This window comes from Corapipo altera, unplaced genomic scaffold (assembly GCF_003945725.1).
Source record: "Corapipo altera isolate COAL_440 unplaced genomic scaffold, ASM394572v1 49, whole genome shotgun sequence".
Classification (NCBI taxonomy): Eukaryota; Metazoa; Chordata; class Aves; order Passeriformes; family Pipridae; genus Corapipo; species Corapipo altera.
Window position 1 is genome coordinate 12838241 of NW_020884879.1, and position 27612 is coordinate 12865852.

The window sequence follows — 27612 nt, forward strand, 5'->3', positions numbered from 1 at the left end:
ACACTTGCTTTTATTTCAGAAAAAAATTTATTATTTTGCTAAAATACCATATCTGCAGCAATATAATGTACTATTACTACCATCACCCTCCAATGAACTTATTCACCAAAACACTTACCAGAATGGTGGAAGGACGTTTACTTAGTTCTGAGTATTTTCCATATGTGTTGAACTGTTGAATAAGAGTAACATTCATTGTTGAAAAGCAGCACAGACTTTCTTAAAAAGAGGACATGTTTTTAATTGAACCTGCCTTTTTTTTCTTTGTTTCTATGCTTTGGTCTTCATTAATCTTGGCTACTACTCTTTTATCCAGTGCTTTCAGCATATATATTCCTTTCACTTTATATTTTATTTAAAGTTACTCAGGTGACAATTACTTATCTGACCAACACTGCAAAGGCACTTTTGATATTAGATCATCTGGGTTTTTTTCTTCTTTGACAATTACTTGTCAGAAAGATAACAGTTTCTCTTTTGCTCAATTAAACTGAACTTACTATAAATATTAATGATTTACTCAGAATCTTCCTTGACATTCAATAACATCCATGACACATAATTTTATAAATGTATTTAGTGAGCTGCTATAAGGGATTGCCACCTTAAAATCACCCAAAAGCTAGTATTTCACCTAGACAAGCGAATTCGGATCATTAAAAATCTAATGGGAGTTTCCTCTTCAGTCAGATGATTGCTTTAACTGTCACCAAAGATATAAAGAAGAGATTTATATCAATTTTTAACATTTCATTTTGACACAGACTACACTCATCTTTGGTTATGAAGCCACCATTGAAAGATGATAAGTTACAGATGAGGCTGTGATCTTTAGCTGAGGAACAGGTTCTTCCACCAGGAGCAATCATCTGACACCACCCTTCCACTTCAAATGTAAATGTTCTCCCGTACTTTGAAAACCTGGCATTTCTCTCATGTTAATCTTATCTTCCTTTTTACTGAAGTCAAGCCTGTCAGTAAAATTCTGAAATCACAGCAGGAGTATAAAATCTGTATAAAAAGCAGTTTATGCATTAACAGTTGGTCTTTGATGCAACTTATTTATTTACTTACTTATTTATTTTAACCTTCTTCTTTCATCATTTGTTAATCTTCTATTAGAAATCCTGGATTTTAGCATGTGGTAAGTCAATTCTCCAGTGGTGGCGTTTTATTTAGAGTAGTTTGGAAGCTTTTTGATGTCTTTTCCCCTTAAATTAAAAAGTGAGCATTCTCCAAAATAATATAAAAGTATGATGTGAACATTGAGTAGTTGCCCCAAGGTTTTACAAAAATGTTTTCTCAGTGGAACATCTGTCAAGAAAAAACCAAACACATGCCTAAGAGTGCTGGAATGTGAAGACAGACTTTAAGTCAAATGTGGCTAGTGCTAAAAATCACCTTGGTCCAAGGTCTTCTCTATGTCAGCTGAATATTCTGGCTACAAGGTGGTGTAAGAGGCTCCCACTGCTCCTCTTGTGCCTCACCATTACCCTCTTCCTTGTGTTGGTGTGTAGCTTTTTGGGAGTGTGCACCAATGTGGGCAAAAATGAAGGAAGAAAAAAGGGCAGGAAAGTAAGAAGGAAGGATAGGATGGAGTGGGATGGGATGGAATAGAGGGATAGGTTGTGAGGGAAAGGTGAGTGCGCTGCTGAGTTTAGCAAAGGTATCCTGGGGCTTCAGAACAGAGGGGACTTTAAGCTCCTGGTGGGGTTTCCTGAAGGAGGCTTGGGAATCAGTTCAATTTTTAACAGTTGCATCTACCAAACTGCACTGAAATGTCTGTAATTCAGCACAGCACATTGGAACAACAGTCCTCAGAGATTCATCATGTTCAGGAAACTCTTCCCGAAGCCACAGGTTAAATTTATGACCACAAGATGAAGCTGAGAAGTTTGGAGAAAACATCTTTATTCTTAGATGCAGCACTTAGTATGGATGATGAGCTGTGATGATGAACTTCTAATGATAATTGTCAGCATCATCGACCAACTCAGTCTTACAGGAATAATTCAAATGTTTCAGATAATTCCTGACTTGAATTTAGAAAACGAATGTTCTGGACTGTAATTTTTCGGTTCATTTTTTTTTTTTTATACTATTTTCATTTTTGAAAGCTGAGTCCATTTCAAACAGTAACAATGTCTATTTGGGGAGTCATAATAATGTTCCTCTTTTTTTTCCCCTAGATTTTTTAATCATTTTTATTTCAAAAAAGGTTTCAAAGCTATATAGTTTTACAGCTCTGCAGCTAATAGGTATTTAATTTTATGATTTTTGTCAGGTTCCTTGAATGCAAGTTTGTTAGGTGTGGTATGGATACTTCTCTGGTTGTTATAATTTCTAGGGATTGTTTTACATGACAGATTGAAGCAACTTTTTAATATCCAATGCAGAGTAAATTATGCTTCCCAGCTTTGTAAATTTAGTAATTTATAGGGTATCAAATTTGCAGCTATATCATTAACCTTTTAGTTCTCTATTAAGCAATTTTTTTTTCTTCTGTTTATATCAAGCCACTTTTAGTTTGTTTCTTGTATGAAATGATCTCTTACATATGAAAACTCTTTGTCTTGATCCAATGACTCCTTCTGCTATGGATGTAGATCTATTTATAAATCTCAAACTAACATGTCATTTATAAAAGCTTTTCCATTAAAATATAAAAGTGACTGTTATCTGTGATGTTTCTGACAGAAGAGAAAATTGAGTTTTAACACTTATTTTGAAAAGTTGACTTTGTAACTCTGCTGTGGTGTCTCATCACTCAGACAGCTTCTGATATTTATTTTGAAGTGTAATACAACATGAGCATTTAAAGGAGGGGTTTAGTCCATAGGGCACACTTGTTGAAACCTGCTTTTAAAAATGTTTTTGGATCTCTCTGTTGACTAGGACCATCTTGGTGATTTGTTTCTGTAGATCCTATGCAGCATTGCTGATTACTTCCTTTTATTTTGTTATTCCTTTACTATAAGCTGCATATGGGTCATTAAGATTATAGCTTACCCTATTTCTTTCTGTTCAGAATGTTCCAAATGTGCTGCACATGTGGTTGATCCATCTAGGTGGAGGAGCTCAAAATTCTAACAGATTAGTTCATCTGAACTCTTTGCTGCTTTTAACACAAGAGGGCTGGGGCATGGCCATGAGAGAAAGTTCAGCCTGAGGCACTTTAATGGAGTCTCATCTTGCAGCTTAGTACCTTCCCCTTGCACTCTGTAGGAAGTGGGATGTGAAAGACTTAGCAGAATAGAGAGGTAAAAGAACAAGACAAGTGTGGCACATCTTCATTAAGTGAACTTATACAGTCTCACTAGAGCATTTTACTGTTAGTCCTAGTCTCTTGAGTTGCACTTTACATTACAAGGTTGTTGGTGATGATGATGACTAAATAACAAAGCACTCCCTTTGCCAGCAGTAGTAAGAACTATCATGTCTCCTTTTCCAAGTGTTGTTATGATAAGAAAATGTTATTTCCTATCATCTTTGATAGATTTTTATAAGTTCTCATGAAAATTTTTTACTCAACTGGAAACCAGACACCCAGTATTTAAGTTGCCCAAACCAAACTCTCTTCTTTTATTTATAAGAAAGGTTTGGGTTTTCATTCCACTTTTATGGTAATTATTTTAAAAAGTATCAAACAACAATTTATTGTGGACACTTCTAAACTGTGTTGTCTTAGTTATCATAAGTAGCAGAGGTGCCAACCTCTGCTTTGCCTTCAGAGTTCTGCTTTTTTTCTCTGTTTTCAGAAGAATCTGAAAATAGTGATGAAAGCAGAAATTCATGTGGAAAAATTTCTCTCTGAGAAAAACAGCCTCTTAATCATCAAAATGTTTTTGGTGAAACATTTCAAAGTACTCACATGCGCATTACTCCAAGTGAAACCATCTGTCAGTGTCTGCTGCTTTCCAGCTGCACCATGTGGCATAGGTTAGTCTGGTGGCCAATGTTGGCTACTGAGATTTTGTGCAAACAGAGATAGTACTGTTTTTTCATATATGTGTAAAACCAGCCTATAATTGTGCGCAACTACCTGTTTCCTTCCGTTTATTCTCATGATTTCTGTGCAATGAATTACCTGAATCATAGACTGTTAGGGACTACTTTTATTCAATTGCACAGATCTAAAAAGTCTGTGGCCTTCACTGCTGCTTGGTACTCTGTTGGGTGAAATACTAGACATAAGAACAGCAGTACTCAGATGTTTTCTCTATTCAATGCATATTGCTCATGGTATAAAGAAAACAGAACAATGTGTTCCCTCTGACATGATCATGAATTATTAGGCTTTTTATTTCTACCTGCATTGCCTGCAAGAAGGTGTTATAATTTAGAAGAAAGTAGCAATTTGAGCAGGATAGACATGCCTCCTACTTCATTTTCTTTATACTCCAGCCCCGTCCCCCCCCCCCCCCACTAATGTATTATGCGGACTTTAGGGATGAGACAAATTACTCTGTGTTGGTGACAAGAGCAAAATAAATGAAACTTAGCTGTGCAGGTCACTGCATAGTCTGATAGTGAGAGCACTTGTTAGTGGGGAAGGAATGCTACTGCATGTTTGGCATCCTGCTTCCAGGGCTTCTTCAGTGGTTTCATGCTGTCACTGTGTATAAAAATAAAGAGTGAGCCCTGCAGGCAAGAAACACAAGCAGCGCTCCCAATTCTGGATAAGTACCATAAGCAATAGGCTCTAGACTCATGTTTCTGCTTATGCTCTCTTTCTGACTCACTAAATGCAAATTCTTGTTTTCTGCCTGTGACACAGCTTCAAGGAGAAGCTCTCTCCCTTGGTATCCTAATGGATAGGAAGTGGAAGGAGTGGAATGAATACCTCGGTAGGCAGCAGGAGAGGAAATTGAACCTTATTTCTCTGTGGTTGTGGTGGGTGTCTTTACCAGAGTAATCCATAGAAAGACTAATTACTTTTTTGTGTATAACTGTATCTATGGTGGATATACACATGTGTACTATCATCTTTGGGAAATACTGTGGCCACTGTACTATTTTGTGGGACTCCAGACCTGTCTACTAGATTTATTCAGAACCCGATAGGCAGATATCAAGGAGGTGCACATGAAGGCAAACTTTGTATCTGATCCAGTTTAGGGATGAGCTGAATAATAAGCCTTTTAACATAGGTCTGTTGGCAAAGTGCAGTGGTTGTGTTCATTTATGTTGTGGTACTGCGTCTTTAAGGCATTTAAGGTGCTGATCTGCATGGCTCTGAAAATTTCTCTGAAGGGCCAGTTTAAGAAGGGACACATACTAAATAGCTTCATTCATACCTGTGCTGCAGCATTCATATCTGTGCTTCAGGCTTTTTTGTCTTTCAGATAGCTCTCGATATTTCAGTGCTACATAAAATGCCTAAGGGCATTCATCTCTTACAGCGAACCACGAGTTTGAAGTGAATCTCCTGAATACCTACTCTGGGCAAACCCTATGCTCCCTACACCAGCACATTCATATGTGCCTGGAGAAGAAGCCAGGCAGTAGCACTGTGGATGCTAGTGAGCCATTAGAATTTTCTATCAGGTTAACCAGGCTTATTGTGACCAATGGTCTTCCCGGACAGTTCACCCATTACCAGGGATCATTTGGAGTAGTAGGTATATTGTTAGCACACAGCTGCCCTGTTTCAGAGCCAAGGAGGTTTTAATGGAGGCAATCCTAAGCCAGCTGGCTTCGGTGTTAGGAGTGTGATGGGACACAAGTTACTGGTGCAGGTGAAGACCTAGGCTACAGGGGAGTTTCAGTGACTGTCATGGCAGAGGTGACTGCTAAGCAAATTCTAGTCTGGTTTGACAGCTCCATCCTCAGCTCACTAGGCAACATCAGGGCTCCAGAATGAAGACACATTGTCTCTGAAAAATGGTGAATTTTTTAGCAATTTAGCTGACCCTAGATCTCCACTTGTAGTGGTGGGAATGAAACAGGCTCTGGCTCTGGTCATGGATGTCATAAATGTCTTCCTATGTGATACAGGACAGGACTCTTAGTATGTTGTTGTTAGACCATAAACTGTAAGTTCTGCCTGTGCCAAAGAGTTTTCAAAACTCTTTATTTACCATCTTGCACATGAGATTTGGGGCACCCTTGTACTGTACTGGGTGATGTATCCTGTGGTTTAAGGAAGTTGTAGACAAGGTTATTCCCAAATGTGGGGTCATCTGAGAGAGCTCACTAGAGTGTGGTAGGAAAAGCAAATGGTTCTGAGGTGTCCCTTGTGAAGTCCCAACTAGACCATTATTGTGATGCTCGTGAGTCTACTAGAAGGTGAAGACATTCACCTGACATTCTTGTGTGGTCTGAGATTCTCCTTTACCTATGACATAAAAAGGATAAGAATTTCTGTTAAGATAGGAACATCTTATGTGGCCAAGAGGATAATATCACATTAACATTGTCTGTTGCATAATAATTTTTCATTTATGTATACTGGGCCAGATGTTTAGCTGATAAAAGCCACTTCACTGATTGCAGAACAGCTGCACCAACTTGATGATTCACCTTTCGTTCATTTCATTGTTTAGATTTATCATATTTATTAACCTCAGCAGAGAGAATATGGTTTTCAAGTGTGGTTAAGGGAGGATTTTTGTACAGAAAAGATGGATTCTGCTCTCAGTGACACCTAGCCCCATCTTGCAGGTAAAGATTGAATCTGGTCATTATGTGTTAAATCAAATGGTTTATGTAAAATACCACATATGATAATACTTTGGTTGGTATTCATAGAGTCATGCTTCCTCCATCTGTCTCAGTTATAAATATTTTAAATGCATATTTTGGTAAATTTTAGGGTTTGTAACAATGTAGTAAAATCAACTAGATGCTAATAAATTCTAGCAAGCACAGAAACTCAGTTATTTCTCTGTAAGATTCTTTTTAGTTGCTTAGGAATATCGTGCTACAGCTGCAAAAATAGTGAACGAAGTTTAGACTTCAACAAATATGGTGCTGAGAAAGTTGATTTTGCATATTTAGAACAATAGACTAGATTGTCAAAAATGAGTAGCAAATGTGTTTGCAGAAGAATTTTTATCTGGATTTTTTATCCCTTTTTTGTCTAATGTTTAGAAATGCAGAATTACCTAAGAACCACATGGTGATGCAAGGATGAAGGTTGGTGCTTCATAGCTTCCTCCTTTTCCACAGCCCTCTAATTCCAGACCCAAAATGCCATGAGGACAGTGGGAAGAGAGCTATTAGGTTGCCACCGTTTCTTTCTGATTTATGGTTGCCCAAAGTAACCTACCAGCTTTTGGTAGAGCACAGATAGCTCACTTGGCTGTTAGTTTTGAAGCAGCTTGGTCTGAGGTCTTTTAACATTTTCTCCAGCCTTTCACTCCGTGAGTCTATGTCTGTGCCTCAGGCAGTGAGGAGATCCCAGCAGTCTTCCCTAATTCCTGCATTTAGGAACTGGGATCATACCCAGTACCACATCTGGTACTCTTCTGAGCCTGCTCTGCTCTTTTGGGCCTTTAGGAACAGATTGAGGAACTTACAATCAAGTGTAGTTGAGACTAAATCTAAGAAAACAAAGATATGTGGCAGAGAAGGAGCATGATGATATTTTAGTAACAACACCAAGGTTTCAATAGCTTTGCTCAACTTAGGTGAGCTTCCGTTTAAGACAAACTTTTAATTAAATGAAATTTGTCAAGTCTTGGAGTTTCCAGAATACAAGAATAAAATAAAATTTGTCTTTATTTTATTTATAGAAGTATTTTTGCACTATATGTGGTTTTACAAATATTTTATTGAAGTTTTTTCAAAGTGCTTTTTTATTAGAAGAACTGTATGTTGACTAGTAGCTGTCTCCAAATATCAGTGTCCTGACAATGCTGACAAAGACTACAACCAGGAACCATAGTTTCAGAATTTTGCTATACTGTTCTCTGGTGAAAGCTGGTGCAAAAAAGAAAATGTCAAGTGTTATCACCCATAATTAAAAAGTGGATGTTCTGTTTATGTGTTTTCTTACAGCTGGCAGCATTAGAGAGGCAGATCTTTGACTTCCTTGGTTTCCAATGGGCTCCTATCCTTGGCAATTTCCTACAAATAATAGTTGTCATTTTGGGTTTGTTTGGAACCATCCAGTTTAGGCCTCGTTATATAGTTGTGGTAAGTCTCATTTATTATCTTTTTTTTTTTTCAGTTGGTTTTGAAACCTGTCATATTACAAAACAGAATTTTCTTGGTGTCAAAACACCAGATGGTATTTCTGTAAAAACTGTAGAGGTCTCCATGTCTTTTTGCAAATTTAAGACTACTGACTGGATTTTCTGAGGTTTTGGAAGTTATCAAGAATAGGAAACTTGGAGAAAATGCTATCAAAATTATAACCATAATGCAAGTTAATTAGACTATGCATAAGTGAAGAAATGAAATACCAATTGTTGTTATTTCTGCAATAGACAAGCAGAATCAATGGTGATTAAAAAAATATTTGTAATGGTCAAGTTATATTTAGTTACATCTCTTTAACGGGGAGAAGCAAGGATGGTAGAAATTTCCTTGGTCCTGTGACCCACGAGTTCCAAAGAAATCTCCTTCGCACTTACATGTAACTTTGTCAAGACCTGTGTTTATGGCCTTGACCCTAAATTATTGTAAATTGTCTCTGATGCTTCACAGTTGTTTTTTCCCGTGTTCTCAACATAACAGGAATAAAAAGAATTTTCAAAGCCATGAAGTAAATTACCAACAAAAAAATACCCCTGTTCCTTCCCCTCCACTCCCTCCTGAATGGATAAATATTATGCCTTACCTGGTATTACTTGTATCTGGAACATCTTGGTTGTGTTGTCAGTAATGGATTTTAAGAGGCTGAAGTTATCTTTCTTTTTTCTCACAAAAGAGTGAAATAAATGTCTACTGGGGAATACTAATTAAACAAATACTTAAAAAGCTTCATCTTTTCTAGTCAAGCCTGGAATATTATAATTCTTTGTCGTGTCTTAAAAGAGAAAGTAAACAAAAACTGTACCCAAGGTTACACTCACATTAGCTAAGCTTACAAGCAGACTGTAACAAATTGAAAGTGGATTGATATAAATAATAACACTTTTATCTATTATCTGTGGTTGGAGAACTGGGCATCCATATATTGATGACTCACGTTTGTACTTCATGCTCTCCATTTTATACATAAGCAGCAAGTGAGGGTAAGCATCTGAAAAATTAAGTAGGAAATTTGTGTCTGAAGTACAACTTTACAAAATTTCTTGCCCCTCCGGTTCAGCACTGCTATTCAGTAATGCAAGCTCTGCTTTAATTTCCAAAGAAATGCAACATATGTTGGCTGTTTCTATATCTTTTCCAATGTAAATTAACATTTTAGACTATATTAAAGGGATTTTTTTTAAGTAGAGGTATAGAACTCATAATTAAAGAAAGAAACACCTCATCAGCAAGACCCTTTATCCTAAGATTTAACTGAACTCATGCTCTGCTTTATCTTCAAATATATATTTAAGAGCTCAAGCTACAGTACGTGCAAATACTCATTACTTGGGAAGATCAAGGCTTTAGAGCAGCTTCTATCCTTACTAACACAAGGTTCTCAGTGAAGTAGTAGTAGTTTGAGCTAAATCCTGAAGTCTGAAGAGTGAAGGTACACAAGTTGTCTGTAACCAGCCTCACAGCTCAACACCAGCAGAAAGGGGGTGGCCTGCATTTCTCCCTGTTCCCACTGTTCTTTTCCCTGGCTGAATACTTTTCCATATCCTCCCCACCAATTCTGACAGCAGTTAACTGGACCCTTCAGTAAGCCATTTCCAGTCCTAATCTATCAGATAACCAACCTAGTAAAAAGTGGGAGACTTTTGTACTAAACTGGTGAGCTGAACCCAGTCTGTGAGGTTCCCAAAGATTGCCAGGGCCAGCATAAGGGAGGGACTGGGACTGCACGGTCATGAACAGCAGTGTGGAGGTGGAGAGGAAAGGAGGAACTGTGGGACTTCAGCTGTTGCTAGCTACAAACTTGTCAGTTCAGTGTCTTGCCTAGCTTCACTCTCAGGCTGAATTCAGTTGATTCCTCAAGCCAGCATAAGCAATAGTCCCTTAGCTCAGCTACTCCTTCAGCCCCTGTGCTGTTCCTTCATTTTCACCAGTACAAGCATCAATTCAACACTTTGGTAAACTGTCAAACCAGAATAGATCCAGCTGAAAATCAACGGTTTTCTTTACTGGTGTTAATTTAAGTGTGGGTCAGCTCTCTGGCATGTTTTGCTTTTTCCATCAGAAGGGAAGAGGTGCTGAGGGGGAACAGGAACAAGTAGCTAAAGAAAGGGGAAAAGTGCATGGAGTCTTTCTACAGCAGTGCAGGGTTACAACAGCTCAAAGCTGAGGTATAGCCTGAGGATCTTCCAGGCTATACCTATCTCATGCTCCTCAGAAAGTGTGCTTCCTAGGGCTGTCCCAACCACAGCAGTGCTTTGCCCACTGTCCCCAGAAGCCCCAGAAAGAGTCAGTGGTACAGACAGTGAAGACCCTTATCAGTGCCAGCTCCAGGCTGCCTTCACTAAGGCAAAAGGGAATCTGAAAGGAACTCTCCCAAGGAAGGGCATAGCTTACCTTTCTCCTTCTGAAACTCTTTCAAAACACTTGTTACAGCAGTAAACTTCTATTGCTGACTTCAAATATAAAGTCTGTTTAATGTAAATCTTCAGAAGAGTCCTGAATTTCAATATTAAATACCTACACAGGCTCTCACTAGTGAATTAGGCACCAAATTAACTGAGAAGCTTCATGGGCTTCCAAGTCCATAGCTGCACCTTCAGCCATGTCTAAGCCCCTGGATATGTAAGTTGTTGGTTTCCTGAGAATTTGGTACTGTGTCTTTGGCAGAAGTAATAGGTTGAGTAATGCTTTTATGTACTCTGGTTGCTGAAGCTTCTGATTTAGATTAAGCTTAATCCAATTTCACTGGAAAAGTAAGCAATTGCTTCAAGAAAACTATGCTTAGTATCCATTGTCTTTTCCTTAAGACTTCCCTAGAAGTCAACTTTACTAGTGCAGATGATCCCATCAGAATAAAAAAAATGAAATAAAGTATGAATCATGTCAGATAAAACAGTTTACTTCTGTAAGCTGTCTATGCAAAACTGATCTGGCACATGTGAGCGCAAATTGTCCCCATGATATTCTGTCATACTCTGGTTGTGATCTTGATTTAAGCTGACCTGCTCTAGGGTCATTGGTTTAATCACAAAAGAATGTTTTTAATCTATCTTCTGTGCAATGACAGCTGTGCTTGAAGGTTTCCCTGACAAGAGAAGTTACACAAAAGCTTTCACTTTGCCATCCTATGCTGGGTGTGTCATGTTCTCTCTCCTCAAATTTTAGCATATGTAAGGAATGAGAAAGTAAGTGAACAAATGTAATACAGGTAATACAATAACTTGAAGCACATCTATACTGCAGTCAAATATGAGACTAGTTCTGCAAGCACAGTTGAGCAGGCTTCTGTTGCACGTACGTAGAGCCAAGGAATTCAGTGAGGGCTGTAATAAAAACTGATAAACACAATAGCAGTTGCATGCTTCTAACTCCTCTTCTACTGCCATGGAACCGAAGCTACTTACTGTATCACTAGCATTTGATAACTACATAAGCTGCAACCATTTCTTTGACAGCAGCATAAGCATAGCCACTGTAGATTAAAAGTCTAAAGAAAGAAATTAGTTTGAGTGATATAAAATTTGTCATGAGAACTTTCTACCAAAAAAGAGTGCCCCACTATATAAGAGCTGTCATACAATAACTGATTCATGAGGCATCTCCATTGAATATAATTGTGATTCAAAGTAGTTAAAGGTAGTGGTTCATGTTGTCTGTCTACAATCTTTCAGATACATGGATGGTAATTCTGAAATAAATCTGGAATTTCACTTGCTCATAGCTAAAATTCCAAGTCCTCAGAGCTTAGGAAACAGAAAGAGGGAGCAGAAGCATTGACTCCCAGTGTCCTAATTAGTTTAAATCCAATCATTATTTCTAATACGTTTTGTATTAATTAGTAATTTAGATAAATTTTGTGAACAATTTGTTCTGTCACTAAGAGAATGTGCTATTTTCAGTATTTGAATATTTTTTGACTGAATTAAGTCAGTGCAAAGTTCCCAGGGGACATAAGAGTGCAGAGCTGATTCCTAATTTTCCCGTATTAGCTCATTTGAAACTTACTCAAACATTTGTAAAGAAGAAAAAACCAGCTAAATCTCAGCTCTAACTGTACTGTTACACTTGCGTCATGAAACTCCAGAGCTCTGCTGTGATCCATTTCCCTATGCATGCTTTTCCTTTCATAATAGAACTTACTGTCAGCAGCAAGATTTCCAGGCTGTTAAAACTGATTAAAGATGATGACAGGATAGTTGTTAAAGTTGGGGATTTTCCCCCTCTTCTACTTCTGATATGGGACTTCAAAAGGCTCCTGAATGATGAGTCATGTAGTTAACATTTTACAAACCAGACCCAAAGCTGAACGAAAATGTGTTAATGAAACAGTGAAGGATGAAACTAATGCACTTAGATAGGCGGAATATAAGGTGGAAATCTCTGCTTTACTTACCTTAATGTATTCCAATAAATAATATAATACAATATATAGGCAATGTGTACAGTTGAAAAGCCAGGAGAGACTTTCTTAAAAAAACATAAACCAAAAACCAGAAAAGTAGAAGAAATGCTGTACCGGATACTTTACACTGTACTCAACAAATGTTATATAGACAGTGAAAACACATATGAAATATTTAGGCTTCCAAAATTACTCCTTGAATATCCTTCCTGGTAGATTCTGTGTTGTTACTGCTCTATCAGTTTGACTTATGCCACTTGCCAGTACTTGTAAGGCTCTACAAGTACTGATGCCTCTGAGGCAGAGTCAGGTATTACAGAGGGATGATCTGAGTTTCTCCTTTCCCTTGAAGTCTCCCTGAGTCAACTGCATTCTCCCTAGTGCCTCCTGCCTTGTCAGAGTAGTCGGCACACTTCAGATTTAAATATACACTTGAGATACTTTACTCATTACAGCTAAACTTATCCCTCAATCCTTGTAATAGTCAAACTTAGAAAATTCCCTTTTATTTTCTACCTTTCAATTTAAGAAGCCATTCTTTGCAGTTTTGCTTAACCAATTCTTTTTGTGACTTTATGTTCATCCAGTGTGAATGATTTAACTCTAGAAATGTTTATATTTCACTGATACATTAAATGTACCTCTGCATCGGTTTCAATATTAGCTGTAAAGTCAAAACAGGTATAGAAATCTCACTGTTGTAGAGAGGCTGGCGTTACGAAAAGGAATCTGAAAGGAACCTGCTAGGTTTGACAGTAATTTAATAGACATTTAACCTGTAAGGTTTAGGGAGTACTCTCTCCACATAACTTATAAGACTCCAAATACTTCTTCACACCACCTAGTATACAATCCTTAGTGCGAAAGGCCAAAAGCACAAAAAGGATATAGTGCATCCTGGGGGAAATAAGCAAAGATATTATCAGGTCCTAGGTCCTTCCACTAGAAGGAATCTGTTACAAAAACATCCACGTGATTTTTTAGTAGCATGTACAAAATAAACCCCCCAACTCTTCTTATTGGTTCAACTTATGTGGAGAATTCCTTCTTCATGCCAGATATGGTAAAGGTTGTGATGCTGAGCATGAGACCAGCTGAACTGGGGTGGATTGAATGTGTCTGGCAAAAAATAACTGGGGCAGAAATCACTGGATGTGGGGTAGTAAGAGTGAGCAGGCACAACAGGTCGGATAATGTTTAGGACATGGAGTGGGAGAGGTTGAATGGCAGATCAGGTCATGAAACAGGTTAGGTGAGGTGCTTTGGAAGGGAAATGAAGCCTGAGGATCGGTGTGGACCTGATGTTTCAGACCCTAAACGTTCCCATGCTGAGACAAAATTGTCAGCATGCATGATATGTCCCTTCATACAGAGGATGGCAATTTGGGCTGTTTCTCTGCTAGCAAAAATAGGTGTTCATCATGGATCTAAAAATTAAAGCTTTCTTAATGACTCAAGCAGGTGTTAGTGTGATACCACATAATGGAATATTGCTATAATTTTTTTAACCTAGAAGGTAAATACATATAAATTTACACACATACATGTAATGGTCAAAAAGTATTACAAAATTTTCAGAAAAAAACCCTCAAAATTTAGAAAAAATTTTATTAAAGCCTTTCTTTGCAATCTTACTGTGATCCTTTTATATATTTGCAGTTCTGAACTGGATAGATTTATACCGATTCTTATTATATTGTCACCTCAGTTTCAACACAAAGGACAGATTTTGGGGGGGATTCTGGTTATCACAGCCAGGGAATAGAAACTTGATTTGCAGAAAACAGAAGACAATGGGAAGAGTGAAGCACATGCTAGCAAGAATAAAAGGATTGCTTTTGCTGCAAAGGCTGTGCTGTGTAGCTGAGATTTATCTCTGCTCTCAAACACTGAAACCCTTTTTGACACAAAGTGAATCACTTTAACAAACTTGTCACGCTCTTTGTTTTCCCCTTGCATTCTGGGTTCTTGTCCTGAGACCTTGTGGTCTGATTTGCACAAGTGCTGCATGCTCAGCCACAGGGAGCTGAACACTGAGCTTATAAAGCAGTGTATAACCTCAAGTGTTCTGAAAAATGTACTCTTAAGCACCTCAAGTTGGATGCCTATAATGTATGAATACTTCTGAATGTAATCTCTGCATGTATCAGAACATCATTTGCATTCTGAGAGCTGTATCATTCCCTTATAACATAGAATAAATTAGTCAATGTTTGTGCAGCTCCTGCACATTACAGCAATGAGTATCTTTGTAAACCTCATGAGGAAATTAATATTCTGTCCTCAGAGCAGGGTCTGAGTGACAAGGAGAAATGAAGTATTGAGCTAGCTGTTCATAAAACATGTTAAGTGAGGTAAGATCTTTTACAATAAAAATATATCTATGATGATTTAATTAAGGTTTGCGCATCCACAAAATAGAAAAATTAAATTGGCATAAATAACCAAAATTCTAACAATTCCTAATTTTGCTTTCTTGCTTTTGTTGACTTATAACCTTTCCTTTAATGTAGTCTTCCCTAACTACCAATGAAACTATGTAAGGAAAAGAATCTACTCCTTGTGTATCCAAAAAGATGTGTTTTCAAATGTGGACAATAACTCTCTTACTTAAAGAAATTATGTAGTACTAATTACTGAATAGGTAATTATTATGTATATAAGGCAAATGGAGCTCAAATTTAGACTTCTGCAGTTCAGTGAGAGTGTAGGAAGAGCCTTTCCATACACAACAGCTGGGTTTCAAGGTACACACCTGCTTTGCACCTGCACTTCTCTTTCAGAAATCCTCACAGTGGATAAGGAACCAAACCAGTCGTAACTGTAAAACAGCATAGCCTGGCCTGGGAAAGCATGTTCAGACAGTTTTTCCTGCATAGTACAGAGTTGTCACTGGTGCCCATGGGACAGAATGAGGCCATTAACAGATTTGGCTTGTCCTGGCAGATCAAGCAGGATTCCTTTTGTTGTGGTGACAGATTTAGTCCATGGATAGATAAAAATTTTTTTCTTAAAAAGGCAAATTCTCCTGAATAGTCTCAATTCTGCTTTTTACAAGCAACTGGCTTCTATGAATATTTCACTAATTTTGAACACTCTGCAGATAATGTTCTGAGGATAAATGTTGGAAAATCAGTAGCTTATGATGAGTTACTACAAAGTCAACAAACATAGTAAAATTGATGTACTCTTTAAATTAATCTTACGAATAGTGCAGACATTATACTGCTCACAGACCATGTCAGCTTTGTCTATTTTATAATAACCCAGCCTCCAGTTGCCACACTGCCCTTCTCTGTAAGACAGAGGAAACTGCCGAGGAGTGTTACTCTTATTTTGTTTATTAATTGCCTACTTCTTAGGCCATAGCCATCTCTCAGCTGTCTATGTACCTCAGAAGAAACGATATTAAAGCAGTTCTCATGTTTGGTGTGCAGAAATGACCGTGTGCATGGGGGATTAATCAAAGTGGGGAAAAATTCAACCCTCTTCACCTGAACCTTTCATTATACATCACAGGGAGGGGGGAAGGAAGAGGGGAACATAACCCAAAACTGAGCAAGAAATCCAAACTGATGGCACTTATGCAATGCAAATGTGATCCAGCATATTGTAGATTAGTATGTTGAGCTTTAATGAGTATATTGAACCAAAACAATTGCATATTAACCCTCATCTGGTCACAGCTAATTAGACTTGTAAAGGCTCTTAGCAGCAGTTCTTCACTGTGAAGGTTATGTGTGTAAATGTAAAGTGGCAGTGGTGCTGCTCATTGCATTTTTTCAGGAGCATGTAGCTCCAGAGTGGCTGGGTGGGTACTTGGCCCGTCAGGCAGAAATGCTTCTGAGGTGGACTGCCCAGAGAGTTCACTGGGAATAGTTTACAGCTGTATGTTACTAAACAGTGCATCTGTAAGGAAATAGTGCCAGTCTATTGTGCTACCAATTAAGACACAAAAGATCACAGAATCACAGAATCGACTAGGTTGGAAAAGACCTCTGAGATCATTGAGTCCAACCTTTGACCTAACACTACCTCATCTACTAGACTGTGGCACCAAGCGTCACATCCAATCTCTTCTTAAACACCTTCAGTGACGGTGACTACCTCCCTGGGCAACCCATTCCAACGTCCAATCACTCTCTCTGTAAAGAACTTCTTCCTAATGTCCAACCTAAACCTCCCCTGTCGCGGCTTAAGACTGTGCCCTCTTGTCCTACTGCTGGTTGCTTAGGAGAAGAGACTGACCCCTCCTGGCTACAACTTCTTTCAGATAGTTGTAGAGAGTGATAAGGTCACCCCTGAGCCTCCTCTTCTCCAGGCTAAACAACCCCAGCTCCATCAGCCACTCCTCATAGGACTCGTGCTCCAGTCACTTCAGCAGCCTCATTACCCTTCTTTGGACATGCTCCAGAACCTCAATATCCTTCCTGAATTGAGAGGCCCAGAACTGGGCACAGTACTCAGGGTGCAGCCAAGCCGAGTTAAGGTAGACACATTATTCTCCCATTCATGCTGTTGATGGAGTATGAGTTCAATATGATATTGGAGAACCCAGAAGAGATATGGATGCATTCAACTGTTTAAGGTTGCTTTGTAGGATCAGGTTCATGGCAGAGGGGTTGGAGAAGTAGTGAGCTATTTTTAATGTAATTAAAGTATGTTTTACTGTCAAAGACTCTTAAGAGATCAGATTTACCCTTATTTATTTAAAAGAAGAAAAAATCCAGATTATCAGATCAATAGATCTTCTGTTTTATTTGTGGTGGGTTTTTTTCCTTGTGCCTTTCTTTATAATATTTAAATGTTATTTCAATATTTGCTTACTTAAAGTACTGTGTTATTCTGAAATTTCTTTCAACAGAGCTCAATCTTAATTTAAAAATTACTTAGAGTTGCCCCAAAACTGGTGTTTAGGTCGGCATTTTGGACTTAATTGATATCAGTAGGATAGTCTAAAGCTATAAAGAATAAATGTGTTTTATTGGTATTTATTTAGTACAGGAACGAGTATTGGATTTGTAATTTCCAGTACTTCTTAGGGGAGTTCTGTAGGGAGAACGCCTTTTCTGAACTCTCTGTGCTTGGCTGTTCCCAGAACAATGCTTATTGATATCAGTTTTTTTATTATTGATCTGCTCACTATAAGTCCTTTCATCTTCACATTTTATTTTTCTGTCTTTTTGCTTTCATCCGGCTTTGTGTTTAGTACACGGTGTGGACTGCCCTGTGGGTCACCTGGAATGTTTTCATTATCTGCTTCTATTTGGAAGTAGGCGGACTTTCCAAGGTAGGTCACTTATCCTTCTTCAGTTTATGGGAGAGTGTTTTAACAGCAGGACTCTCAGATTTTAGCAGACTGGAACCACAGAGGAAAAATGTCGTTGTTTGAACATACAATTTGATCTTTGGATCCCCTCCAACAAGAGCTATAGCGTTTGAACTTCTCCCTGCTAGTAAATAGCCAAGGGTTTGAAGTACCTAAATGCAATGAATCTAAATTACAGTTGCCTTCTGAAGTACCATCTGAGGTGAGGGGTGGGGAGGGTATCCAGTTGTAAATTTGAGGTTCTTTTTGATTGTTGAAAAACAGGCAATGTCATTTTTGTGGAGTTTTCAAGTGTGTATGAAAAGTGTGAATTTCCAAGATTGCTTTGAAAGGAGCTAAAACAATTACTAAGAAGGTTAATGTAATAAGTTTTGAGCAAATTGGTCTCACAGTGAGAATGTTAATTCTTATAAAAAAGAACGAATGGCAAAGGATGACTTTTGTCACGTCTGGATAAAACTTTCTTTACGTGGCACTCAGTGCCCTAGGTCACCAATTCCTTCTTCAAACCTTTGATTAGAGCAGAAATATTTGCTGGAATTATCGAGAGACATGTATGCTTATTCAAGGTAGCGCTTAGGTTAGCAGAGTTTACGTTTAGCATTGTATCTACAGTGAGTTCCATACAACACCTACTGGTTTTTATCCTCGAGTTGGACATAGATGATACTAATCTTTGTTTACCGCAACCACACTTAAATGATTCCAGGCAGAGTATGCCATGTCACATGCTGATCCTGGAATTTTTACTAGAATAAATGTCACCATTACTGATTGTAGATTTAGTGATATGAACCACATCACTGTTAACTCATGCAATGCTTTTAGAGAATGCAATCCTGTGCAATGTGCTCTAGGGAGACCCTGCTTGAGCAGGGAGGTTGGACCAGAACGACCCACTGCGGTCCCTTCCAACCTTACCCGTTCTGTGATTCTGTGATTTGTGTACTCCACTCAATTCAGAGTGGAACATTTATGAGCTACATACTTGCTAGCATTAAAAGTCCTAGCTTTTGGCTAACAACAAACAGAAAACTGGTAAAACTAATTTAATAAGAAATAAAATTTAATTTACTCAGTAGAAATTCCATTAAAATTAAGGCTTTCAGTGATAGGTTCCTTTGGTGATAAAATTTCATAATGAAAAGCTGCAACAATTTATTTTTCCTCCAAATATGATGTAGCTCTGAGAAGTCATGGGCTTGATGAGGAAATTAGGATCATAGAGGATCAAAATAAATGACCCTAATGGTATGTTCTGATTTAAAAATCTATTAGATGAACAGAAGAGGAACACATAGAAGTGATGAATGCCTGAAGTAATTGTTCATTCTCATGATATATAGAGGTTGTATTTTTTCATTTAGTTGGGTCATGTCTGGTTTTGTAGTGACTATTATATTTTATATATAACTAGTATATTTTTCTAAGGGCCTAGGAAGTGAAGCAAAACTTTTAGTCTGACCTCTCTGAGTTTGTGAAAATTTTAGTTGTTTTTCCATTGATTTCAAAGGATTCTGATCGCCTCCTTAATTTAAGAGGTTTATAAACCAGTAGATATGAATTGAAACCCTGCATCTTCCAGTTTCACTTCTGTTTCACTTTTAGTTCTTCTTATTTAACATATATGATAAATAACAGTGCAGAGAAATAGTAGCAAAAATATTATTCGGAAGTTGAGAAAATTCCCTTTTATTAGTATATATTTCAGTTGATCTTAACATTTTTGTGGCATTTTTATCTTGTGGTTGATAATGACAACATTTGAAAAGTATTTTCTCAACAAGTGAAAGACACAAAATTATTTCCATGGAATTTGACTACTTTTGTATAGATTATGTCAAAGGTCTGAGTGTTGGCACCAAGTTAGTAATGGTAGAATCTAGAATCTTGTTCAGCAAATCACGGAATTTTGGATTCATTTAATGCTCTTTCTGAAAATTATGCTAGAGATGATGAAGCCATCAAGAGACTGAGGTCTTTTTACACCATGTACCAAAAATCCTGGGTATTTATAAATTGTATGTGACTTAATTGGAACCCAGCTTTTATCCAAGATGTTAGCTTAAAAAATTCACCATTGCTTGCCATTAGTATGTTCCTGTGTTGTCAGGTGTGATAGAAAGATGCTATTATCAAGATATGTTAGTGTGGCTGGGAAATAAAACACCATCATAAGCTTTCCAAGGATGGCTGTTTATTTCATATTGAAATCTTGGCAGGCAATAGTCACTTTTTTTTCTTACTATTGTACTATTTTTCCATTAAAAAAAAAGCAGCTTTGTTTCTGAAATGTATACAGATTGATTATAATTTTAAACTTCTGTTGGCATACTATCAGGGGAAAATTATGGTGCTGTCTGGCAGATGACTGATTTCTATTGGTTTGTTTGTTTTTAAGCACTTTCATGTTTGTATTTGCTCTGACCAGAATTAGTTATCTGTTGATTGGAGTCCCATGTGTTTATTAGGTCTTCAGTCATGAATGCTTCAGAAAATATAACTTGATACAATGATAAATGGTAATTTGAATTCAATATATTCAAATGGACTACGCACACAATGCAGACAGACTTTTCAAATGTCGTAGTACAAACCCACCACTGCTGAAATTTTGCTCAGATCTTATTCCTGCAGCAGAGAGGAAGATCTCCTTTGAATATTCGCTGAATTCTGCCAAGAAGTTCCATTGCAGTTAATGGAAAGTTTGAATGAGATATAAGGACATACGCAATTTAGGCCTGTTCTTTACTGTGAAAGTTTGAAACATTTTCCCTTCAATTATAATGCATAATGTTCAGATTTTCTTGGTAAGCTGATATTTTACTGTTTTTAAGGAACAGTTTGGTAAGGCAATCTCCTGGGAAAAGGATGATATGGATTAAAGTCATCTTGGGTATGAAAGGGAAATAAATGCAGGTCTCCCACAGCCAGCTGTTGTCAGTAGAAAGCTAATGAGCAAAGGTTTCCTCTTTAACTACCTTATAAACAACATATAGGTCAAGCTTCTTTTTCATTTACATTAAGATATACAAATAAAATTTTAATGTTTTTATCAGTGTTAAAGAAATTGTATTTGATCAGAAATAAAAGAAATATACACATATACATATTTTTTTATTTGTGTAAACTTAGGTTTTTTTCTGATTTTAGCAGTGATAAAACTTCCCATACAAAAAATGAAATTTGCCTGTCTTTTTTCATTTACTACTTTTATGAAATTAAAATCATAATTTCTAGTGTTAACCATCTTATATGAGAGAAACAAAGCTGTTATTGTAAAATGACCTTTTAATCCTCAACTGCAAGATGACAGATTGCTACATCCATATATGAGCTCATTAGTTACTAGCATCTCATTTTTGATCTTGAAAGGAAAATATGTATGAATTGTCATATTCCAGATTAAGGACAATTTAAAGCATATAGACACAAACATGAACTGTTTTTCAGAAGTTTTGTATGTGCTTAAATATTGACCAGATAGCTTCTAATACTTTTAATACTTCTAATGTGTATAAGACAGCCCTTCATCCCCAGCAATACATGCTTTTATGTACTCCTGTACAAAGGAGACTTCATTTGTTTTGAGTGTAAGTTAATAATTCTATTGTTTATATCCCTCCAATATTTCAGATCCAGTATGAAAATAGCTGTGTTTATTTGTGTTTATCATTTGCACTTCCAACTGATAGTTTTTGATAGCCTATTTTTTCTACTACTGCTTGTGTTACTGTGAACTACTGGCATTTCTTTCCACGTGTTGAAACCTTTATTCAGTAAATGTACAGCACCATTCCAGTACTTCATACACGTTTCCTAGTTGTTTGATATAGCTTACCTAAGCAGCTGGGCAACATTAATGAGATCTTTTCTTTTTCTATGATATTTCTGCTTATTTTGCATGGCTTTTCCATGACATGCTTCTTCAGCATGAACCTTGCCTCATTCTGGATTACTTTTAGTTTAGCTCTCAAAACTGAGCTCTGTGTCAACTGACTTGCATTTTTTGGCCAAGGATTTGCATGACACACTGTTGTATATTCAGTAGGAATCTACTTCTAATGTTTATTACCTGGTCCTTTGTTTTACGTGTTAAATGTAGGTGAGTGTGAGCTCTCTAACATCCCTATGATTCTAGTTTCTTGAACCTTTCCCTTGAAGCCAAAGGAAATTTTGCTTATGTTATTTAATAAAACAATATTTTTCTTGTATTTTTCCCAGTAATATGTACTTTTTTCAATGGAATTTCAAAGTCTGTAGGGCTCCCATCCAACTTTATGAAGCTGGAGACAGAACTATAGGCTAATTTATTATATGGATCTGTAGTTGGAGGATAGAGCTGTAACTCTGATAAAATTAATTATTTCTTCCATCTGAGGACGAAATGGACTAATAATTTACTTATTAAAATGCTGTGAGAGTGGAAACATATTAGTCTTTTCTAAAAAAAATATCCTCAGAAGAAGGGCTAATTATGTGGACTTTATACTGGCTACTTCTGAAATCCAGTTTATTCCATCTGGTGCATGTCAGTCAATCCTTAATTGTGGTGCAATTATATCTAATCATCTCAAACGGAGTAAGTTAAGCTCAGAGCCAATGCCAATTTGTATTAATAGAGACGTAAAGGTATATTCTGGGGCTTGTGTCTCTTTTTTTTTTTTGAATGTGAAATGAGAGCATAAACATTGGTTGAATTTAGGGCCAAAAATATAAAAGAAAAAGTGATTCTCATACTAACTTGTGCTGATGTAAGTGAAAAAACAGAGACAATTATTTTGGTGCAATTAGCATCATAAGTAGCTCTATGGAATTTCCCACTCCAAAAAGTTTGTGAATAAAGTTGGCTGCATCCACAAAACCTACATGAAAGATCAATAGATGAAGGATAAAGGACTTCCTTAGTCTAAGCAGAAGACTGAAGGCAGGTCATCATACGTCTACTCACATGTAAGTGACTTTTGAGTGAAGGAAAGTGATCAGATTTTTGTCATATCCACTGGGAAGAAGAGCAAGAAGTAGTTTGCTGGACATGTGGCAAAGATTTGGTTGGAGGTCAGGAAAAGCTTTTTTATAATAAGCACACTGAATAGGATCTAAAGCTGTTACAAAGACTTACTACTGGATTACTCTTCTGCCCATTTTTTTTTGTCTATAGAAACAAGCCTCTGTCAAGAGAAAAATCCATGTTATTGCCCATGGAAGATTTAGGATAGGACTGTTTAAATTTTAAAAAATTAGTTCAAGTTGAAGACTCAAAACCTCAATCAAGTCAAGAGCTCACTCACATTAGCAGGAGTATGATTCTATCTGGGGAGTTTGAGGTGTCTCTGGCTTTTCTCCCCAGCAGGTGTGGAGGGACACAGAAAATAGGGAACTCCTCTCCTTGGAGGCTGACAGCAGGTTTTGGGTGTTCGCAGGTGGGGTTTCGGTATTCAACTGTGTGACACCAAGTGAGAGGCAACGCTGTCATTGCTGCTCACTCCTGGTAGAGATTAGACTTCTGTTACAGGCAAAACTCATGTGCTTTCTATTCTGTTCATGGATTTTTACCTGAACACAAATCATTAACTTCACTGTGAACAAAGTGAGAGTGAAAATAGTGTATTTCTTCTCTGCTGTACATGGTGCATGCATTCATGTACAGCTCAGCTGAGAATTTCCTCCCACACATCTCTGATTCACTATCACTTCCTTTTGGTCACCAGCTCTCTTGGGAGACTACATAGAGTTTAGCTTCTTATTCTCTTCACCACTGCATGTTCGTTTGCTTCAGCTGATGCTATCAGCTGCTACCAGCTGAGATGTGCTAAAACATTGGCTGTAGGCATTCTTCAATTTCTAGACATTACAAATTACTGGGTTTATAGCAGTAGTAAAATATAATCTCTTCCTAGTGTATGCCCTAGTAAAATTCAACTTGCAGAAATAAAACCTGATGAAAAGATTGTTTTTGTTTCTTTTCAGGTTTGGACCCTCTCACCTCTTCCTTCTTCTTTCTCAACATTATTATTCCCAGAGGGTTTAAAAAATTATTGTTTTAAAAGTAATGTTCTAGAATCTTCGTTGACATAGAAAAAGGAGGAATTCTAGTGAAATAGTACTTAAGTACAGTTAAGCTAATCTAAAAGCAAAGGAAAACAGACCCAATATAAGTTTTAATACTTGCATCATAAAATTCTTTTAACCCCTTTTGCCTTCACTCATTCTTTGAACCAGCTCTCATACGTAACACTTTGGGATTTTTTTTTTTTTAAAAAATCAGTTTCTTCAAATTGCTCCTCCCATCCTGCTGCTCTCTCACCATAAAAAGAAATAATCTCCGTGTTCAATTGTATTTAATACTTTTCCATAGTGTCCTGTTCAAACAGCCACCTTTTGAATTTTTAATTACTTTGGCAATAAACCTGGAAACCAATTTACTGTGAAGTTATGCAGTGTAATATTGAAGAGACACAACATTTCATCACTTCAAAATAATAGCTCTGGCTACGGTTGGTGTTAGGTACTGTTAATCATAGATTTAGCATGTTGGTGGGGTGCCTTTCAATGGTATTTGCAAATAGTATTTTTTGATGTTGTGTTAGACTGACATCATTATGTGCAGGAGCAGAAACTGTGTGTGGTAGTTTCTTCATAGAATACAATAACTGTTTCCATGAAAAGTTAGAGAAAAATTATTTAAGAACAGTGAATTCATGATGATGAAGCTATGGAAAATTGCATTTTCTTTTTATTTGCAAATTACATTTCTCAGACAAAAAAATTGACTTAAAAAAGATGACTTAATATGTGCTTTCTTAAAAAAGAAAAAAAAAAAGAAAAGAAATTAAACTGAAGAGCAGAAATGTATGAATCTGTTAGTACTCTAATACTGAAATCAGTGCGCATTCCTCCGGTTCAAAATTTTCGACAATGAAATAGCCTCAAAGGGTTCAGTTTTAGCTGAAGAGGCTTTCTGATTGTTAAGCCGAACAGACTTTGATGTTCCCGATTTCATGTTCCAAAAGTAATCTCTTGTTCACCCTGTTTCACTCTATAGTGTAAAACTGTAGCATCGTGTAAGATTTAATGAAATACATACTTACTCTTGAAAGGAGAATTAACATTCCGCTAGCTTCATGGCACAATTTGAGCATAAGGTCATTCTGGGAAAAAAAATTGTGTGGAACAAATGGGACACAGATAAATGCCACTGAAACTGCAAAATGTGTCATTCTGATGTTGATTAGTTTGTTTAGGTGATACGATCACATTGCTGAACAACTTAATCAGGAGTACATTCCAGATGGTGCAAAAATTGAATTTTACATCCTTTCAGGTGACATTTAGAGTGGTTCATTATATTATGTAAAATGAGCAGCATTAAAATAGGTTTTTCAATCAGAATTGATGGTCTTCTGTAATCACTTGATGCTAAATTCTAATATGATATTTACAGGGTAGGCCACTGTCTTCTTCATTGGTTTAAATAACTGAGGTAATATCTCTGTGGCTTTTTTTTGATAATCCATTTAATATCCATTAATGTTAAATGACTTTGGGAATAATGGGTATATCATGTCTGGTTAGCTAAGAGCTACACAGACAAGTCTGTTAATGAAAACATCACACACATATTTGTTTGAGTTCATCGGCTTAATTTCCAAGATCTTGAAGATTTTTATAAGGGAGAAAAACCCCTAAAACATAGCCTCACAATGAGAAGATAAGTAACTCAAGTAGCTTGCAAAATTTCTCCAAAGACACCTTTGGATATGAAAAAGAAATAAGAATGCAGTCCCAGTCTGAACTCAGTCCTGTGATTCAGGAATGTGAGATGCAATGACCAGTGACGTGGAGAGGTAAATCCTGAGTATCTATGGTATATCTGTGCCTGAAGCACACAGCAATGCTTGAAAAAGGACTGGGTATTTACACGTACAACAAGAACATACAGAATAAGGAACAAGAGAATATAAGGGCAGGAAGAACCATCTAGTCATCTATTCTAACCTTATGTTTCTGACATATGTTGAATTGTTCATGAAGCGAGAAAGGTAAATTTCCCTGAGTTGTGGTTTGGCTATAAGCAAGTATGACACACTCATCTGCATGTAAGGGTGAACCTAGTTTAATTGCCCAGGATATTATTTTATCTACTTATTGGCATTTGAATCTGTTTTGTAGTGATTAATTTGTTCCTTTTGTAGAAATGGGAAGACTGTTGCTGAGATTTAATTTTCGTCTTTGTAAACATAATGTAATGAAAAACTGCAATGAAAGATATTTTGCTAACTTCTTTAATCATATTCTTGTTTAGACATTGGATCAACCACATCTACTGTCTGTCCATCAAGTGTCTAAATACTGAGAAGAGTGAGTGCTGTGTACAGATTTTGACCCTTATGTAAGGCAGTATACTGCTTTTAGTGCAAGTGCAGGCTTTATTTGTTGCCTGCTAAGGTCAAATTTATCTTTTTGTTAATAATTTCTATACACTGCTTTTTCTGAAGTAGTTTATTCTTTGCAATTTTAGTTCCTACATTGGCCAAGTAAGGAGTTCTTCCTAGTTATGAGGAAATCTGTCATTTCATAAGTCTTCTAATAAATATTTGCACTCCATGTCCAGTTTGAAAAGAGTTTTACTGTTTTGAAGGGAGTTTCACACTGATTCATAGGTTGTTTGCTGAGGTTTTTTTCTTCCATTTGAAGATAATTCTTGTTAGGAAGAAAATGTAATTTTAAGTAAGTTTTTTGTAATAATTTGCACATAAGACAACCTGAGACCTCGATGAAAGTACAGAGGATTTATTGTTTGTGATAGTAGAATCTGAAAAAGTTCGTCCCAGAAATTATGATGCTGAATCTCATGGTAGTTTTAATCATTCTACATGCTTCTTATGGGACTTCATAATCAAAGACTTATTAGATTATTAAGGTTCAAAAAGACATCCAAGGTCATCAAGTTCAACCGTTAACCTAACATTGCCAGGTCCACCCTAAGCCATGTCCCCAGGGACCACACTGACATATTTTTTGAACACTTCCAGGGACTGTGATTCCACCACTTCCAGGTGGAAGCAGGGCATCCTGTTACAGGGCTTGACAACCCCATCAGTGAAGAAATTTTTCCTAATATCTAATATAAACCTCCTCTGGGACAACTTGAGGCCATTTCCTCTTTTTACCTGTCACTTGTTACCTGGGAGAAGAGACCAACTCTCACCTGCTACAACCTCCTTTCATGTAGTTGTAGAGAATGATAAGGTCTGGCCTAAGCATTCTTTTTTCCAACTCTCTCAGCCTCTTCTCATAAGACTTGCACTCCAAACCCTTCTCCAGCTTCATTGTCCTCCTCTGGACACATTCCAGAACTTTAATGTCTTTTTTGTAGTAATGGGCCCAGAACTGAACACAGGATTTGAGGTGCAACCTCACCAGTGCTGAGTGCAGGGGGATGATCACTGCCCTGATCCTTCTGGTCACTCTATTTCTGATACAAGCCAGGATACCACTGGCCTTCTTGGCCACCTGAACACACTGCTGGCTCATGTTCAGTTGGCTGTTGACCAGCACTCCCAGGTCCTTTTCCACTGGGCAGCTTTTCAACTCCTCTGCCCCCAACCTGTAGCACTGCCTGGGATTGTTGTTGCCAAGGGCAGGACCTGGCACTTGACCTTGTTGCACCTCATAAAAT

General features: G+C 37.2%; 1 protein-coding gene across 2 annotated transcripts in view; it reads left to right on the top strand.

The window, feature by feature from the left end:
• The window catches only part of NKAIN3 (sodium/potassium transporting ATPase interacting 3), a 355608-nt gene that overhangs the window by 168094 nt on the left and 159902 nt on the right, over nt 1-27612 (top strand). For both annotated transcript variants that reach the window (XM_027638896.1, XM_027638897.1), the window contains exons 2-3: nt 8002-8139; nt 17811-17891. In XM_027638896.1, coding sequence (XP_027494697.1) covers nt 8002-8139; nt 17811-17891 — 219 coding nt within the window. The remainder of the gene's footprint in view (nt 1-8001; nt 8140-17810; nt 17892-27612) is intronic.